General features: G+C 36.8%; 2 protein-coding genes across 5 annotated transcripts in view; both read right to left on the minus strand.

Annotated features, from left to right (window-relative positions):
* The window catches only part of elmod1 (ELMO/CED-12 domain containing 1), a 56565-nt gene that overhangs the window by 35388 nt on the left and 3026 nt on the right, over positions 1 to 18151 (minus strand). For all 4 annotated transcript variants that reach the window (XM_030154603.1, XM_030154605.1, XM_030154602.1 and 1 more), the window contains exon 3: positions 1189 to 1334. In XM_030154603.1, the coding sequence (XP_030010463.1) occupies positions 1189 to 1334 (146 nt within the window). The remainder of the gene's footprint in view (positions 1 to 1188; positions 1335 to 18151) is intronic.
* LOC115433282 (KRAB-A domain-containing protein 2-like) lies at positions 13344 to 16558 on the minus strand. The gene is made up of 3 exons (XM_030154600.1): positions 16231 to 16558; positions 13718 to 14594; positions 13344 to 13658 (listed from the first exon to the last, which is right to left on the minus strand). The coding sequence occupies exons 1-3, from the start codon at positions 16524 to 16526 to the stop codon at positions 13566 to 13568; spliced, it is 1266 nt and encodes a 421-aa protein (XP_030010460.1). The 5' UTR covers positions 16527 to 16558; the 3' UTR covers positions 13344 to 13565.

The following is an 18151-nucleotide window of genomic DNA, read 5'->3' on the forward strand; positions in this document are numbered from 1 at the left end:
CAAATGATTAAATTTAGGTGGTAATTTGGGGTGGGGGGGCCCACGGTGGGGGGCCCACTGATCGGCCTTGGCGGAGGTCTGCACCCTCCGAGTGTTTCTAGTTACCTCCGCCAAGGAGGTTATGTTTTTGCCAGGGTTTGTTTGTTTGTTTGTTTGTTTGTTTGTTTGTTTGTTTGTTTGTTTGTCTGTCCGTTAGTGTGCAACATAACTCAAAAAGTTATGGACAGATTTGGATGAAATTTTCAGGGTTTGTTGGAAATGGGATAAGGAAGAAATGATTAAATTTTGGTGGTGATCGGGGGTGGGGGGGCCCACGGTGGGGGGCCCACTGATCGGCCTTGGCGGAGGTTTGCGCTCTCCGAGTGCTTCTAGTTTATTTATTGTTGCTGTGGTTTGACTGTTTCTGTGGAGCAGTGACCATAGTTTGAATTTCCCCTTGGGGATGAATAAAGTAAATCCATCTATCTATCTATCTATCTATCTATCTATCTATCTATCTATCTATCTATCTATCTATCTATCTATCTATCTATCTATCTATCTATCTATCTATCTATCTACAAAGTTCCTTAAAAATGCAAATAACATGAACAACCTGAAAAAATAATTGCAATTTTAACAATATTCTGCCTCAGTTGATCATTTATGCATATGCAGTACAATTTGCAGATCACAGTGGATCTACAAATAAAAAAAAACATTTGGTTACAGGCAGAACAATGTTAAAATTGCACTCACTTCTCTTAAGACATTTCAAGTTGTTCATATTTGTTCAGGTTATTCACATTTTTTGTGAAATGATGATTTGTAAATGTAAACATTTTCATGTAATTTCATGTTTTTTTGTAGTAAAACAAAAAGAAAAATGTGTAGTTGTCATTATTTATAGATTATCATGATAGTGTTTTACTGATTGGATCCACTTCAGATCATATTGCTCTGCATGTGGAACCTGAATTAAAAGGATTTTAACATCCTTGATTGTTAATATCTTCAAAGTCATTTTTGCATTTCACAAATTCATCCCATGGATCTGATTTGACCCTTTGGCGGACTGGTTTTGGCCCACGGGTCGTATGTTTGACATCTGTGATGTAAAATAACAGAGTCAGTGTAAACTCTCCTTTTCTCCTTCATGTGTTTTTTCTCACTCCATAATAAATTCAGTGCAGGCGGTGTGGTGTGTACCTATCTTTAGGGTCCTGCGGGCTCCATGCTTGTTGTTGTAGCAGATCCGCTGCAGCTCACAGCGTCCGGTAAACTTCCTGACAACAAACTTGAGGCCCCGCCACAGACATTTACAGTAGAGGAACAGGAAGAACTGGGTCAGCACTCTGGAGAGAAAAGAGGGAGGGAGTCAGCCTGGTAGACAGGAAGCACAATCAGGTGCAGCTACTCTCATTTGGACCGACTCTTCAGAACATTTGTTTTTTAACTGCTCATACACCAGGACATTTTGGACGGCATTTCAAGAATGGACATCTGAGAAGGACACTCAGTCTTCCAAACTGGAGTATAAAGACATTAAATTTGGAATTATAATGGAAAACAAAAAACAAGAAATTATGTACAACACTTTAATTGTTTTTGCTAAACAATTTATCCACTGATATAGATTTATCAAGAGCCACCCACTGTTCTCAATTTATATAAATGAAATAACAAACTTCAAAAACACACTGAAATGTCTAAAAACCAAACAAGCCTCGACTGTGTCTGAAAATTTCAAATGTATTGATACCTGAATAGACCTCTGTCTTTTATTTTTGTTATTTATTTAGTTTTTTTAATAATGTTCTTTACAAATATTGTTTCAGCATAAGGTGAATATCAATGCTCAGTCTGGAAAAAAAAAGTGTTTTCTGTAATTCTTCAGAATGTATGTACAATATGTTCAATAAAGTTGAAGGATATATAAAAATAATAATACTCTCATTTGGACCCAGACTGTGACTTGCAAAATGCAATCAGACACATGCAAACAACAGCTGACAAATAGTTGGTGCAGGTTTGCTTGCTTGCGCAAAAAAAAAATGTGTGTGCTATTGATTTGCATGTCACGGGTGATGAACTCAGATTGCCTGTATGTGCTAATGACAACAGGTGCAAAGTCTTGGAGACTGCCCTATTTAAATGAGGATTTTGCGTGTGTTACTGGTTGTCGTCAAGGAGACAGTACGCTGTAAAAACTGCTCTGGGATACACCAGCACTAATGGGAACAGTGACTGGAATGATCCAGACACACGGAAATGTGATGCTGGAGGAGTTTAGTCATAGAAGGTATTGATGACTCCTCCTAGTTCATCTAGAACAGGGTGTCAAACTCATTTGAGTTCAGGTTCCGCATTCAGCCAAATATGATATAAAGTGGGCTGGACCAGTAAAATAATATAAATAATAGGATAAGAACTGATAAATAATGTCAACTCCAAAGTTTTTTCTATGTTTTTAAGTGAAAAAAGTAAAATTCCATAATGAAAATGTTTACATCTGCAAACTGTACTTGAACGTAACATGAACAAATATGAACAACCTGAAAATTCTTAAGAAAAATAAGTGCAATGTTAACAATATTACACTTTAGTTTATCATTTGTACATGTGAATCACAGCTTACAGATCACAGTGGATCTACAAATACACCAAACATGTAGTAACAAGCAGAACATTGGTACAATTCCACATACTTCTCTTGAGGCATTTCAGGTTGTTCATTTTTGTTCGGGTTATTCACATTTTTTGTAAAAGGCTAGTCTGTAAATGTAAACATTTTTGTGTAATTTTACTTTTTTTTACACTACAACAAAGAGGAAAAAAATAGCTTTTTTGATTATTTATTGGTTATAATGATGGTATTTTACTGGTCTGACCCACTTTAGACTGAATTGACCTAAAATGATTCTAACATCCTTGATTGTTAATATCTTAGTGTAATTTTTGCTTTTCACAAATTCATCCCAGAGGCTGGACTGGACCCTTCAGTGGGCCGGATTTGGCCCCCGGGCCGCATGTTTGACACCTGTGATCTAGAAGTTCTCCAGTGGCACAGTGGGTAGGACATACAGTACGTCTATAGTATTTTTTGTTGGTTTTTTTTCATAAATGTTGCTGTGATCAGAACAGGTTAGTTCTGTGCGTTGCCTTTGCTTGAGCCTATGCTCCACCTCCTCACCACAACAACTGCAGCCAGTTTATGGTGAAGCTGTTCCAGTTCAAACCTGCCTTTAAAACGTGATAAATATAGACGCAAAACCAGCCACTGCAACTATTTTCAGGTTTGGTCAATCATATTTCGTAAAATAAATATTTGCATCCACTCCTCCTGCACGAGCTATTTTGCCCATTTGAGAAATTTTGATCAGTGCTGGATCATTTTTTTTAATCAATTTTTTAAATTTATTTTCATTGTGCATCTCCAAAAGTAGAACACAAAAAAGAAAGAAATTCACATTTTATGATACAAGATTTTGTGACACACAAAGTATACCCCCCCCCCGATGGCAATCCCCCATACCAACCTAACCTGGATCTCAAAATACGAAAGATCTTTGGATCTTTATGGATTAAAGACAAGCATTTAAACCTATAATATTGTTGTTACTAATGTTTTATTTTTGTCAGTTCACAAATACAGTGACAGGTAACACATTTAGTTTTTCACAGAGGACAGGTTTTTATAAATAGACCTTGTTAAATGAGCCCAGTCAGAGTGAGTCCTTGTAAGAGTGTGAGAACCTTTGTAGGAGAAGCAGCTGTGTAGAAACCAAGGCTACAACGAAGAACAAATAGGACAGGATGAAGACATGAAAGTAAAGGAGGAGGGTGGGACTTGTGAAGAAAAGGATGTGAGAAAAAAACTGGGCTACACCGAGGGGAGACTCACAGCAGATCAAAGTGGGCTATTTTAGGTGACACCGAGAAGAAAATGGAGACATGCATCATGGGATATCCTTAGTGACACATTAAGAGAGTAAAGGGGCTGAAGTATTTTTACAGCCTCTGAAAGGAAGGAAGACCACACATGTAAGCCTGTAAAACCTGACCCACCCAAAACTAGCCACAAAATTCAGATTGTTTGGAAATGAAAGGTTTATTAGACCTTTTAATCAAACCCAAACAAAACATTTTGTTTACGATATATTTTTGATCACATTTGATACATTTGGTGTTTTTATAAAGTACCTTATATACCTGAAGTATCAAATGTGATACACACATTTCCAACACAATTTAACTGTACTACAAAGAATGATTTATCAAGTAACTATGTATTGTTTCAGTACAGGAAGCACTTATTTGAAAAAAAAAAAAAGAAAAAAAGACAGAAAAACAACATAAATGTTCTCCTTAACATGACTTTTTGAAAATTACCAAAGACTTTCCTACAAAAGGGTGTGGATGATTTAACGATAGCGGCCATATTGAAAAAGACAAAAAAAAAAAAAAAGCCCTTCTACTGGCTATAGTGGGGTGATAATCCACCAGGGGGAAGAAAACACAACAGTTTTTGAAGGAAAGCATCGATCTTGTTGATTAGATAGAGGTCTCAGAACCTGGTGTAGCAAATATGATACAAATGGTTTAATAGGGTTAAGGTCATTTTCATCTAATTCCTTCCATGATTAATATGAAATTAATTTTCTGCCAAAACCAAACAACAAAACATGTTTTACACAAGTTAAATGTTTGTTACATGAGAAGGGACGCAAAAACCGCTTGTGTTATGATGACTGGGGGTTATTATTTAAGATTGCATTAACTATTAAATAAAAGTTAAAAAATATCTTCAATGACCATAAAAATGTTTTCAAATTATCACCAGTAATTGTGCAATTTCCACGAAAATCCTCTAAAGTGATATTTTAAAAACATGCATAAAACATATTAGAAAAACACAAATGTAACACACATCTTAAAGCAGTGTTTGACTTTTTTTCGTATTTTTTTTTTTCTCCACATGTGTCCAAGCCCAGTCAGATCCTAATTCTCTCTAATCCATTCGTCTGTCTGTGCTTCTGCACCTGAATCACTTCCCTCACGGTGAACAACTTTGTAGATGACTCCATCACAAACACAGTCCAGTTGTTTACAGAACAAACCCAAACATCACTTGAGCCTTTTTCGGAAATTTTGTTGTGAAGTGCATTGTGGGAAGTGAAAGCGGTTTCCAAGGTTCTAATAGTTTTGGATTGTTCATTATAGTTTAGTATTATTTAGTTTTGACTTTTTTTGTTCTCTAATTCAGTTAGTTTTAATTCAGTTTTAGAGCAGGTTTGCTAGTTTTTATTAGTTTTCTTTTTTTTTCTAAATGCTTAGTTTTAATTTAGTTTTAGTATTAATTTTAGTTTTGTCGTATAGTTTATCTTCTTTGCCGTCGTATTCAAATAAATCCCAGACAGGACTCTGCTGCTTTCTCCCAACTTTAGTCTTCATGTTTCCAGGTAGAGTGGGGACCAGAAGACGACAAAACGACAAGTGACGAGAAGTGACGGATGGTGAAGTGTCGTATGGTGCCAGCAGCTGAAATTGCCAGAGCAAACTAAATCGCTTTCGTATCAATCCGACGTTGACAAAGACGAAAACGAAGGGAATTTTATCCATAATTTTTATATGTTTTAGTTAGTTTTATAAGCACACAATTCAGTTTCAGTTAGTTATCGTTTTTTTTCTTTTAATTATAGTAACGAAAATGTTTTTTCAATTCTAGTCTTCATCATTTTGTTAGTTTTCATTAACGATAATCACCTTGGTGGTTTCTCACAGATTCGGCAAGAAAAAGAGTCAGGGTTGTTTTCCAGAATGAATCTAGTCGGTGGATGGAGGTAAAGGTCACATTTGGGTTCAGCTTCACCAACAGACAAACTGCTGCTGTGTGGAATTCCCATTCCCACAATGCACTTTGTGACAAAATTTCTGAAAAGACCTGAGTGATGTATTGGTTTGTTATGTAAACAAGGGAACTGTGTTTGTGATGGAGTCATCTACCAAGTTGTTCACTGTGAGGGAAGTGCTTCAGGTGCAGAAGCACAGACTGACGAATGGGTTAGAGCTCATTAGGATCTGACTGGGGTTGGACACATTTGAACAAACATTAGTGATGGAAGTCAGACGCTGCTTTAAAAAGAATGTAGCTACTGTCATTTTACATCACAAAGGGCTTTTAAATTAACTAACAGCACCACCTGCTGTTGTGGAGGTGAATTATTCAGAACATTGTGCGAAAAGTCCAATGACATATTTTTCGGACTTGAAAAATGTGTTTTGTTTCTGGTGTGTGACGTATTACAAATGTGATGGAAATGACCTTGACGGCTGCGTTTTATAATTACAGATCAAACTGCATAACTTTGTTAGTTCATCATGTTTTGGAATTGCAAACCAAACTGTACAATTAGTGAATTGCAGGACATTAATAAAACATGTTTAGTTTGTGTCATTGAACCCTGCTGATTAATGTTCAGCTCAATAACGTTCCCTCAAACGTGGTCTGAAAATAGGCATTTGATGGTTTGTTGGTTTTGGCAGGAAATGATCTCCACATTTGACACTGTTCCAAACCTCCTCTGAATGTTATTCTGGATGACAACCCACAGAAGCTTCTGCACAACAGCTGCACTTTGATTAACCTCACTTTCTGGCATTTGTTTATGAAAAAGTGAGTTTTCCAACCTGTTCATGCAGATATAATAAATCCTCTGATGCAGAGGGATCAGAGCGGAGCACAGTCGTCCTTGTCAACAAAGGGAAATGATCAGAGCTACAGTCCTGGAGGATTAATTCCTCCTTCCTTAAAAGCCTGGTGATGAGACTGGCATGTTAAACAGTGCATGTGTCATTTCCTTAACCTTCAACAATATGAGCACGGAGACAGGAGGATGATGGGAGAATTCCTATATAATCACTTACAGAATTAGCTCTGTCCACTGATGATTCACCACTTCTTTAAAGATTTCAATGGGAACAAAATGAAAGAACATGTCTTTCCCTTCTGTTTTGGGGTATATACAAAGGCACAGAAAAGGGTAGGTGTTTCTGTGCATTAGTCTTGCATCTAAATGCAGCTACAGATCACCATACACTGACATTTTTCAAAACATACTGGGTGAATTTATATAAATTTGCCAAGAACATTTGCTTGGACTCAAAGATGAACTGATTAGACTTTAGAGGCCAAAGGTCAAGGTCACAGTGACCTCACAAAACACATTTTGGCCATTAATGCTGATGATTAAGAGTAGAGCTGAAGCGATTAATCGATTAGGTGCTTGAAGCAAATGCAAAAATTCACGATTCAATTAATCGACTCAAATTGATTGAAGGGAAATATTCTATCGCAGTTTTCCTGAATTGAAGCTTCTTTGTGTGTCACAATAAGCGTCCGTGTGAAACACAACAGTGGAACCAATGTTTAACAGCAGAGAAATGAAAGAAACAAAGCTTTGATTCAGGAGAATTGTGGTTGAAGGATTTTTTTTTTTGGAACACTTAGAGTCGATTAATCGTTTCAGCTCTAATTAAGAGAACTGCATGAATAGATTATGATCCAAAGAAAATACCTCTATATGTCCAGGTCATTATTGAAAATGAGAATCAGTTCTCAACTAATATACCTGTTTCACTAAAGGTTAAATAAATAAATACAATGCCTGCACTAATTGAACCATTTCCTACTGAATGCTCCATTGGACATTATATTTGCTTGGACAATATAATGTAAATAAAGTGTCCCTGCCTTGAATAATGAGATATTCTGTCCATATTTCAAGGCATTTTGCAGAGGTGAAGCCACTGACTCTGAATTCTTCTTATTTGTTGAGATTTTATTGACAACTGTGTTCAGCTCTTCTTCATTTAGCAGAATGTTTCAAAGACTAAAGGTTGTAGGTGATTAGAGAGTGCAGAGAATCCACAAAGGCAGCCTTGAAACATTCTGCAAAGGAAGGACTCTACGGGATCCTGGACTCTGGAGCAGTGCTCAGGTGAAAACTGATGATGTAGCTTTATGTAAATGAAGCCTTGAAGGATCATGTCTTGACTTTGAGAAGCACCCTTTATGTGCAGTGGTGCACAGGACCATCACAAGACCACCAGCACTAACCTTGTTTACAGACCTTTTCCATGTTTCCACATAAATGTACAGTTGTGTGTGTTAGACCAGTGGTTTAGGCTGCATAAAAAAGCCCTGTGGTTAGAGTTGGCTCAGTGTCTGTTGATGATGCTTCAGCTGTGTTTTGTTTTAATGTTTTTGAGGGAAAAATCTTTAAGAGGGAAGCATCTTACACACAGCTTTGGACTGTTCCCAGAACAACCTAATTAACCCTATAACACCAAATGTATACATGAGTTTTGAAGCCCTCTACATTAGGGGTGTCAAACATGTGGCCGGGGGGCCAAATGCGGCCCACCAAAGTTTCCAATTCAGACCCTGGGATGAATTTGCAAAGTGCAAAAATTCCACAGTCAAGGCTGTAGAACTCATTTTAGTTCAGGTTCCACATTCAGACCAATAATAGTATGATAATCTACAAAAAATAATGACTCCATATTTTCTTCTTGGTTTGATGTGAAAAAAATAATATTACATTATACCTGTAAATAATGACAACTTCAAATTTTTTTCTTTGTTTTAGTGCAAAAAATAACATTAAATTGTGAAAATATTCACATTTACAAACTATCCTGCAACAATAAAATGTGACAAACCTAAACAAATATGACCAACTTTTGAAATGTCTAAAGAAAATGAAGCACAATTTAAAAAAAAAAAAAAAAATTCTGCCTGTTCCTCAGTGTTTAGTGTCTTTGTAGATCTGATCCATAATGCACATGTACAAAAATAAGTTGAGGCAGAATATTGTTAATGTTACATTATACCTATAAATAAAGACAACTCCAAAATGTTTGTTTTTGTTTTAGTGCAAAAAATTACATTAAATTATGAAAGTATTTGCATTTACAAACTATCCTGTAACAATAAAATGTGAATAACCTGAACTAATATGAACAACCTGAAATGTCTAAAGAAAATTAAGCCATATTTTCTGCCTGTTCCTCAGTCTTTAGTGTCTTTGTAGATCTGATCCATAATGCCCATGTGGAAATGATAAGTTGAGGCATAATATTGTTAAAATTGCACTTATTTCTCTTAAGACATTTCAGGGTTTTTTTTGTTTGTTTGTTTTTTCAGATTATTCGCATCTTTTTTGTTTGGATAGTTTATAAAAGTAAGTATTTTCATATTTTTTATTTTTCACTTTTTATTTTAAGTATTTTCATATTTTTTGCACTAAAACAAAGACAAAAAATTGGAGTTGTCATTATTTATAGGTTATTATGTTGTTATTTTACTGGTCCGGCCCACTGGAGATCAAATCCGACTGAATGTGGCCCCTGAAAGAAAATGAGTTTGAGACCCCTGCTCTACATGATCAGTGTGATTTTTTTTTTTTTTTTTATTGAAAAACCTGATGTATACAATTAGATACATGCATTACACAGATAACCCACCAGGGGGAGGAGTTCATTCACCAGAGGCCTTTCAGTGACACTACAAGACTGACATTAGTGAGGAAGAAGGAAGAAATTTGAAAAGGAATTACCAATTTGTTAGACATGTTTGTGCTATATTATGCTTTTGTTTGTTTAAAAATGATAATATTTGAGCATTGAGACCTGATGGATAAAATATGATACAAATTGAAACTCATACATGGAAAATGATATTTGAAAAAAAAAAAAAAAAAAAAAGTTGGTTGTTCAGAAGGACCGATAAAGGCTCCAGTTTCAAAGAACTGGAATTTTCTGTCAGTGATTTACTGGTTCAGGCTTTACAGGGTTAACCTGTTATGTCTCTGTAACAAAAAATACAGTTTAAAAAACAAACACGTAAAATTGTCTGAAAACAAAATGATTTTCTTTTCTATTAAAAAAAAAAAAATCATGTTATGTTTACAGGTAAATTATATTTTCATTAGATTTCACATCTTGTAAATCGGTTTCTCTACACTGTTATTCCAGTTTAGACTGGAAAATACACACATTTTGAGTCTGCATTAGAAATGTATAGTTTGAAAAAAGTTGACATTAACAAGGCTGGAAAAATAATAAAGAAACGCTTTTGGATGCATTATGTGAACACACTGAGGTTCATTCATCTGTATCTGGACAAGATGGCAGCTTTGTCCGTTTCCAAGGAGCCTTCCAACTTTTTTTTATGGAAGTGCTGTTCATCCTGTTTCAACCAAAACCAGTCAATGTGCGACATGAATCAGCCAGACATCACTAAACCATTAGCACATTTATTTCAGCACATTAGTTTAATTACTGTAAACAAACACGCTGAGCAGTAAAAAGAGCTGGCAGCGTCCATCGGCCTCTTCTGTTCATTAAAAGCTAATGAAGAGCTTAAACATCAATTGTAAACAGCAGGAAACAAATAAGAGAACAGAAAACAATTGGCTTTATGGATTATTTGGTTGAATTTAGAGAAACAGGAGCAGAAGTACTGCTGTGGTGTCAGTTTGACTGTATTAACATCGAAGTATTTATAGCTAGTGTCTTCTATGATCAATACCTGTTGATTAGTCATATTTATAATTCACATTTTAACATGATCTTCACTATCTACTGTATCCACACACACAGTCTTTGGGGTTTTGTTCTGCCACATTATGCTCAGATAAATCTTTTGATACATGGTCGTCTGTACTAGTAGAGGGGTTTCCAGACTTTTAAACTCACGACCCCCAAAAGAACGGTGCCAGAGACTGGGCCACCCCCACTATCCCCGAAGTGACTGAAACATAAAAAAAGAGGTGTGCACAGGAATCACACAATGATACCAGTGTTTCCTATGGAACTGATCTCTTGATGTGGAGGTGTGTCACCTTGGGGGGGGGGGGGGGGGGGGGGGGGGGGTCTGGTTTCTGTCCTACTTATTCACTAAGTTCCTTCATGTGCTGATCTTCGAATTACCCCAGAGAGGTGCGGTGTCACGTACAATTTTTACCCCTGTATTATTTTTGTACTGTACTTACGATGTTTTTGCACATGGGTACATTTGGTACAGCACGCAGTGTGGTTTTACACCCGTATTATTTTTACCCCCATTAACTGTGTAGTTTTGAATATCCAAATTGACTAGTTGAAAAAGAGTTGACAACCAATGTAGTCGTCAACAGGTCGTTACTGACATCATTCACTTTGTTTAAGAAAAATGTTTTATTTTATTGCTGATAGCAACTCTTGAGTATTGAGTTGTTTGTTGAACAAACTTTGTTAGGCATTAGGATTGTTATACACAAAATGCACTTTTTGTTTAAGGGGAAATAAGCATTTTATTGCTGCACTTGTGTGCAACATTTCTTGAATATTTCATATTGAAATGAATGTTTGTTTAGCAAACATTGTTATGCATTGTAATTATTGTACACCCAATGCTCTTATTAAATGTATTTTATTCCTGTAAAAATAAATAAATAAATAAATAAATATATATATATATATATATATATATATATATGTCACCGTAGAGATTGAAATCCAGTAGGATTCCTAATCCTACTTGGACAGATAGTAATTTTAGTAAGACATTAGGATCTGAAGATTGGAATTCCAATCTGTCCTAGGAGAATTTACAATCCTACTAGGACAGATTGTAATTCTATTTGGAAGTGGGATCTGAAGATTGGAATTTTGGAATTTCAGTCTGTCCTACGATTTCGCCATCACCATTCCAGCTGAATTCTTTTCATATCTTAGATACAGTATATGGCCCTTAGGTCAATACACATTGTAACCAGGATGCCAGCTGTCCTATCTGGTCCAACCTTATTCAATGGCCGTTTGTAACTGTCATTGGTATGTAAATGAGACACATTTGTATTCAGAAATCGGTAGAATTTGAAAAACGTACCTGTAAACAACCCGTTGCCATGGCAACATACAATTTTATTATTATCTAATTGTTGCCAAGCCATTCAGAAAATGTAGGATGTTAAAGTTGGCACTGGCATTTTGCTGCCCCCTGGTCTAGATGGTAGGGTTAAAAGTAAAAGAAACAACAATATTCTTACAAACCATGATTTTATTCAGAATTTACACAGACTTTGAATCTAATATTCTATAGAAACAACAATATTCTTACAAACCATGATTTTATTCAGAATTTACACAGACTTTGAATCTAATATTCTATAGAAACAACAATATTCTTACAAACCATGATTTTATTCAGAATTTACACAGACTTTGAATCTAATATTCTATAGCTAAGCTTCAAAGACTTTTTCTAAGACTTAAATGTGCTGCATACTACTCACTAGTTAAGTGACAATAACCTTAGTCTATAGTACTAACTTCAAAATTTCAAACAAGTAATACTATAGAGGTTTTGTCAGTTGTTTTTTTCTAATACTTAAAGGTGCTACATACCACTCAATACTGACAATGAACTTAGTCTATAGTACTAACTTCAAAATTTCAAACAAGTAATACTATAGAGGTTTTGTCAGTTATTTTTCTAACACTTAAATGTGCTACATACTACTCAATAGTGACACTAACGTTAGTCTACAGCTAACTTCAAAATTTCAAACACGTAATACTACAAAGGTTTTTCCTTACACTGAAATGTAAGAAAATGTTGTACACTACTCACTAGTGTACAATAGTTGCAAACATATGTAACCCTAGTTACCCTACACAAACATCTACACCTACATGGCTACACAAATAGTAGCTCTACACTCATTTGACAAAAGTAGAAGTACAGAGATTTTATCTGTAATGTCAGTATACAGGCAATATCTCTAGTCAACATGCCAAGATTGAAAGAGCACAACTTCTAAACAGCTTACCATTTAATGTCCAAAAATTTAAAGAGTCATGCATTGTATCAGTTGTCGTGATCTTGGAATAGCAAAAATGCAGTATTTTGTGCACTGCTTATTTGGTAACAGCTTATTTATGGTACATTCTGGCATACTCCTACAGTAGAAGTGTGACATTTTGTGGAACATGGCAGTCCAGCTTTTTTGCACCTGCATCTGTTGGAGATGCAGCTTCCTTTGCAGGCACAAACTGAGGGTCCGTTTGCAGCATTGGCTTGCCATCCTGAGGTCTTCCTTGCAGCCTGGATAAGTGTCACCTCCTCAAGGTCCTGGACATCAATGTTTTGAAGTAATGGGAAACAAACGTTTCGCATGTCGACCAGGTCTTGTGGTTGGAAGATATTCCTCATCTTACCTGCCGCAGAGTATAGTCTGTACATGGTGCCCTCTCGTCCCTCGTTACTTTCCAAAACTTTACACGGTAGGAGTCACCGATCTGTGTTGGTCCTGTCTGCCTCGTTGACATGGATACCAACTGTGTCACCTGGATTGTAGGTTTTCACAAGGCTTTTCACTCTCGCATCTAAGTTCTTTTGTTGTCTGTTCGCAGCTTTCAGATACTTCTCTGTCGCAGTTTTACGGATCTTTGCATGCCGGGTGTCTGCATCCACAGGTGATGTTTGTATAAAGTCCCAAACAACATACTGTCCTTCGGCCAGAGGTTCTTCAAATGGGTTACAAAGTGCTGGTATGTGGGTTGGCTCCAGGACGTTGGTAATGTGGAACACTTGCTCGTACACTGGGTCGTAGATCTTCCCGTGCACTGTACCCCGGCCCAGGATTTCTGTGCCAACTGCAACAGTCCTCCCTTCATGCAAGAGATTATAATCTCTTCCATTCTTCATTGGCACTGTTGTGGCTTCCTGCTCTAAGGACTGCTGGCTGCTGGATGGTTCTGGGTCTTGTATTGAGTTGTCTGGGGTCTGGTTGGGGGAAGGTGGTGTCAGCTGCTCAGGTTGCTCAGATTCTCTGGTGGTTGTGAAGAAATCTGGAATGTCCTCTTCATGCTCAAGTCCTTGCTCTGCCAAAATCTCCAATTTGGCGCAGTGTGTGCGTGGAGATTGTCCGAAGACAACTGCGTACGGTGATTTTCCTGTCGTTGCACTGACTGATGTGTTAATGGCATAGGTGACGTGTTGAAGTCCTTCAGACCAACCTTTGTCTGGATTTTCTTCAAGCCACTTCCCCAGCTTCATCTGCAGATCTCCATTGGCCCGCTCAATACATCCCTGGGACTGTGGGTGACACGGCCGACCATGAATGATGACCAGGCCTGGCCACTTCTCAGTCAGCTGATTGATGACTCCAGCGACGAATTCCTTTCCATTGTCGGATTGTAGTATATGTGGTGAACCGAACAAGCAGAAGGTCTGCATGAGCTTCTCAGCTACCCCAGAAGCTCGTTTAGAAGTCAGGGGATGGGTCCAGCTGAACTTTGTGAAGTGGTCCCGCATGTGGAGAATCCATTTGTAGTCGTGGTCTGGCCGGCTGGTCATGTCGATCAGGTCTATCCGCATGCATGTCATAAAGCCAAGTGAGATGATGGGTCTCCCCGCAGGTGGTTTCTTCAGTGGAACCCGTGTGGAACACTCTCGGCAGGTGCGGAGGTAGAGCTGAACAAGGTCATGACGAACCCATGAGTAGTTGCTCTTGATTTCATCCCAAGTCTTGTCACGACGAGAGTGACCCACTCTGGAGTGGCAGCTGTGAATATATAAAACATTAGATTAACCATTTGCCATCTATTCTGCACAAAAGTTAAAGTGCAACACTTTTGTTTTCGGTCCCATTTTTGACCAAGTGAAGGGAATTACCTCAAACTCCCCTGGTACATGCAAAAGGAGAATGTATAACAAACCAGACTGAAAGATTTGTTCCAATCCCTGCCAGTGAACAGTTGACCTTGACTGAAATAATCCCCATAGGTCACAGGTGTAGCATAATCAGATGTTGCTTGAACGTGATGACTATCGGCAAAGTGTACCTCAAGGCTGTCACTCAAAACCAACCTTAACATTTGTACTTTTATTAGGCAGACTAATGTCCCATATGGTCCAAAAAAAGTAAAACCTTGCTTCCAAGACATATTGACATCAATAGTTAAGAATTTTTCATTTATTGATTTTTATTCCAACGACCACAAGAGTTACCACAGCAGAGTCTTCGAGAAATGGAAGACTGGCTCTTCTGCTATGAAATGCCATATATGACCACAAAACTCCGTCGCTGGATCAAGCCACATATCCTTTCTTTTCATGTGACGTCACAATCATGTTCAAACGTTCTATCGGAGTTTTGTAGCCATACGGCATTTCCTAGCAGAAGAGCCAATACATGTATTCCATTTCTTGTAGACTTTGCTGCGGTAACTCTTGTGGACGTTGTAATAAAAATAATTACACGCAAGGTTTTACTTCCATTTTTCACACCATTTGGGACATTGTTCTGCCAAATAAAAGTGCAAATATTAAGGTTTGTTTTGAGTGTGACGAGCTTGAGGTATACTTTACAAATCGTCATCATGTTCAATCAACAACTGATTATGCTACACCTGTCGCATAAGGGGATTATCGCAAATCTTTCAGCAGGGTTTGTTTAGGCATTCTCCTTTTGCATGTACCTGGGAAGTTTGAGGTAATGTTCTCCACTTGGTCAAAAGTGGGTCCGAAAACAAAAGTGTCGCACTTTAACTTTTGTTCAATATATATGAAATGTTAGATACGGTTTTGTTCACATATGCAAAATCATGACGTAGCATGCAGTCTTATGACTATAATCTTACCTTAAAAGTGACACCACAAAAGAAAGGCTGCATTTACAAGCAAATACAGTTACATCTACCCACACATGGGGCTATCCCAACATTACCACATGGTATTTTCAGTATTTTAACACATGCAAGAATGGACTCTTCCAACAACAACCCATTACAGAAAATGGACCCTTCCAAGCTACCCCCATCTCTAGTGCAAAAGCTATCCCATAACAAATTCCAGGTTGTCATTTGGCTTTCATATAATAACACAGGATCCCAAAGTATATATTTTTGATCTCAAAATAGCGAAATTGAGTGGTGTATGCCAAAAGAGTAAAACAGCAAAATCACGACAATGAGTAAGGAATTTCCAGAATTGTTTCAAGTGTGAATCTAGAACACGGTTAAAATTTCATTTTCCCTCCTACCACAAAATAAAGCAACCACAAAAGTAACAGCATTATTTCCCCCGTATCAGTGGTATAAGAGCAAAATCTTGAAAAAAAAAAGAAGAAAACAGCAACAATATATTTCAGTCCTATACCCGTATACAGTGAAATATAAATAAACAAAATATTAACTCACCATTTTATTGTGTCAAAGATATCTTCCTTGGTGACAACAGGACGGGAAGACTTCTGGCAGTAGAGAATCTTCTTGGCTCCAATTTCTTGGAGGGTGAAGTTCTTCATAGCCCAGAACTTGAATGTGGCCCCATCTTGGCACTTCACCCCCTTAGCTTGTTGTAGTGCCTGTACAGCCTTGTCGTATCTTTCTTGAGTGATGTAGTAGCTGTCCTTCTTCTTCTGCCCAAGGCTGGTGATCTGCTCTTCAACCAGTCTGTAGAATTCTGCTTTCTGCTGCTCCTGCTCCTCTGCCATCACTTGATCAACCTAATTTATGCTATCAGCACTTTGAAATCAAACCAGGAACTGGCTTAGGAAGGGCAATTGGCTCTTTTATATTGGGTCACAAACTAACTGGAAAAACTGGTTGACACCATTGAGTCACTAACTCATAATGGCCCTATGCAAATGTGTCCATTTACATACCAATGACATGTACATACGGCCATTGAATAAGGTTGGACCAAACGGCTGGCACCCTGGTTACAATGTGAATAAACCTAAGGGACATGTACTGTATCAAAGATATGAAAATAATTCAGCTGGAATAGTGATGGTGAAATTGTATGCTTATTGACTGGAATTTTGGCTGTGAAATGATTCAGTCTATTTTCCATACATTTTGATATAATCTGACATTCTCCTAATAGAATTCGAGATTGTCCTGACAGAATTCTTATATTTTTTGACGTATTTTTCCAATCTTCAGATCCCACTTCCAAATAGAATTACAATCTGTCCTAGTAGGATTGCAAATTCTCCTAGGACAGATTGGAATTCCAATCTTCAGATCCTAATATCTTACTAAAATTACTATCTGTCCTAGTAGGATTAGGAATCCTACTGGATTTCAATCTCTACTGTGACATATAAATATATATATATATATATATATATATATATATATATATATATATATATATATATATATATATATATATATATATATATTTTTTTTTTTTTTTTTTTTTTTTTTTTTTTAAGTTCATAATCTGACAGCCATTGAAGTAGTCATTAGTTGCAGCCCCACTGTAATGTTTCAGCTGGCACAAGATATATTACAGTTTATTTTTATCTTGGATATTTTTCAAAAATCAAAACAAAAACAAACAAGTTGCATCTAAACGGTTGATGTAAGTTCATGTCCAGGCGGCACTAAACCTTGAGTCTAAACAGTAAAACCTCAAGCAAGTATCTGTGGAGAAAATTAAACCAGTCAAGTCCATTTCCTGCCAAAAAAAAAAAAGTAGAGCAAGACAAGTCAAATTATTGTCAATTTGAGTCATACAAACTTCTGATACAAACGTCTGTCCTACATGAGAAATAAAGCCACCATCTACAAGCCAAACTGGACAACAGTGGTGGAATATCATTTACTATTTTTACTACAGGAGAGTACTTCAGTACTTATTTGAAGTCTTTGTACTTCATTTGACATGATAGAAATGACTGTTTACCGCTGCTGTCATCACTATCACATCAAACTGTGAAAATGTATTCCAACTATTCAAGTTGACATACTGTTAGGAATTAACATTAATGATACATTAGCATATTATTATTATTATTATTATTATTAATAATAATAATAATAATAATAATAATAATAATAATAATAATAATAATAAGAAGAAGAAGAAGAAGAAGAAGAAGAAGAAAAATCGTCATAATCATAACAATCATAATAATAATAATAGATCCACTACATTCGCCAACATTTCTTAACTTTGGAGGCGGCTTTATGATGATGGACACACATACTGCATCAGAAATCAATCAATAATGTTTCAAAAATCCTGAGAGCCTCTCTATATGTTTCTCGGCAGGATGACCTGTTCAGTCATCACAGTCAAAATCAGACCAGGTGAAAACCAAGGTTC

The sequence above is a fragment of the Sphaeramia orbicularis genome, chromosome 14 (genome assembly GCF_902148855.1).
Source record: "Sphaeramia orbicularis chromosome 14, fSphaOr1.1, whole genome shotgun sequence".
In the NCBI taxonomy this organism is placed as follows: domain Eukaryota; kingdom Metazoa; phylum Chordata; class Actinopteri; order Kurtiformes; family Apogonidae; genus Sphaeramia; species Sphaeramia orbicularis.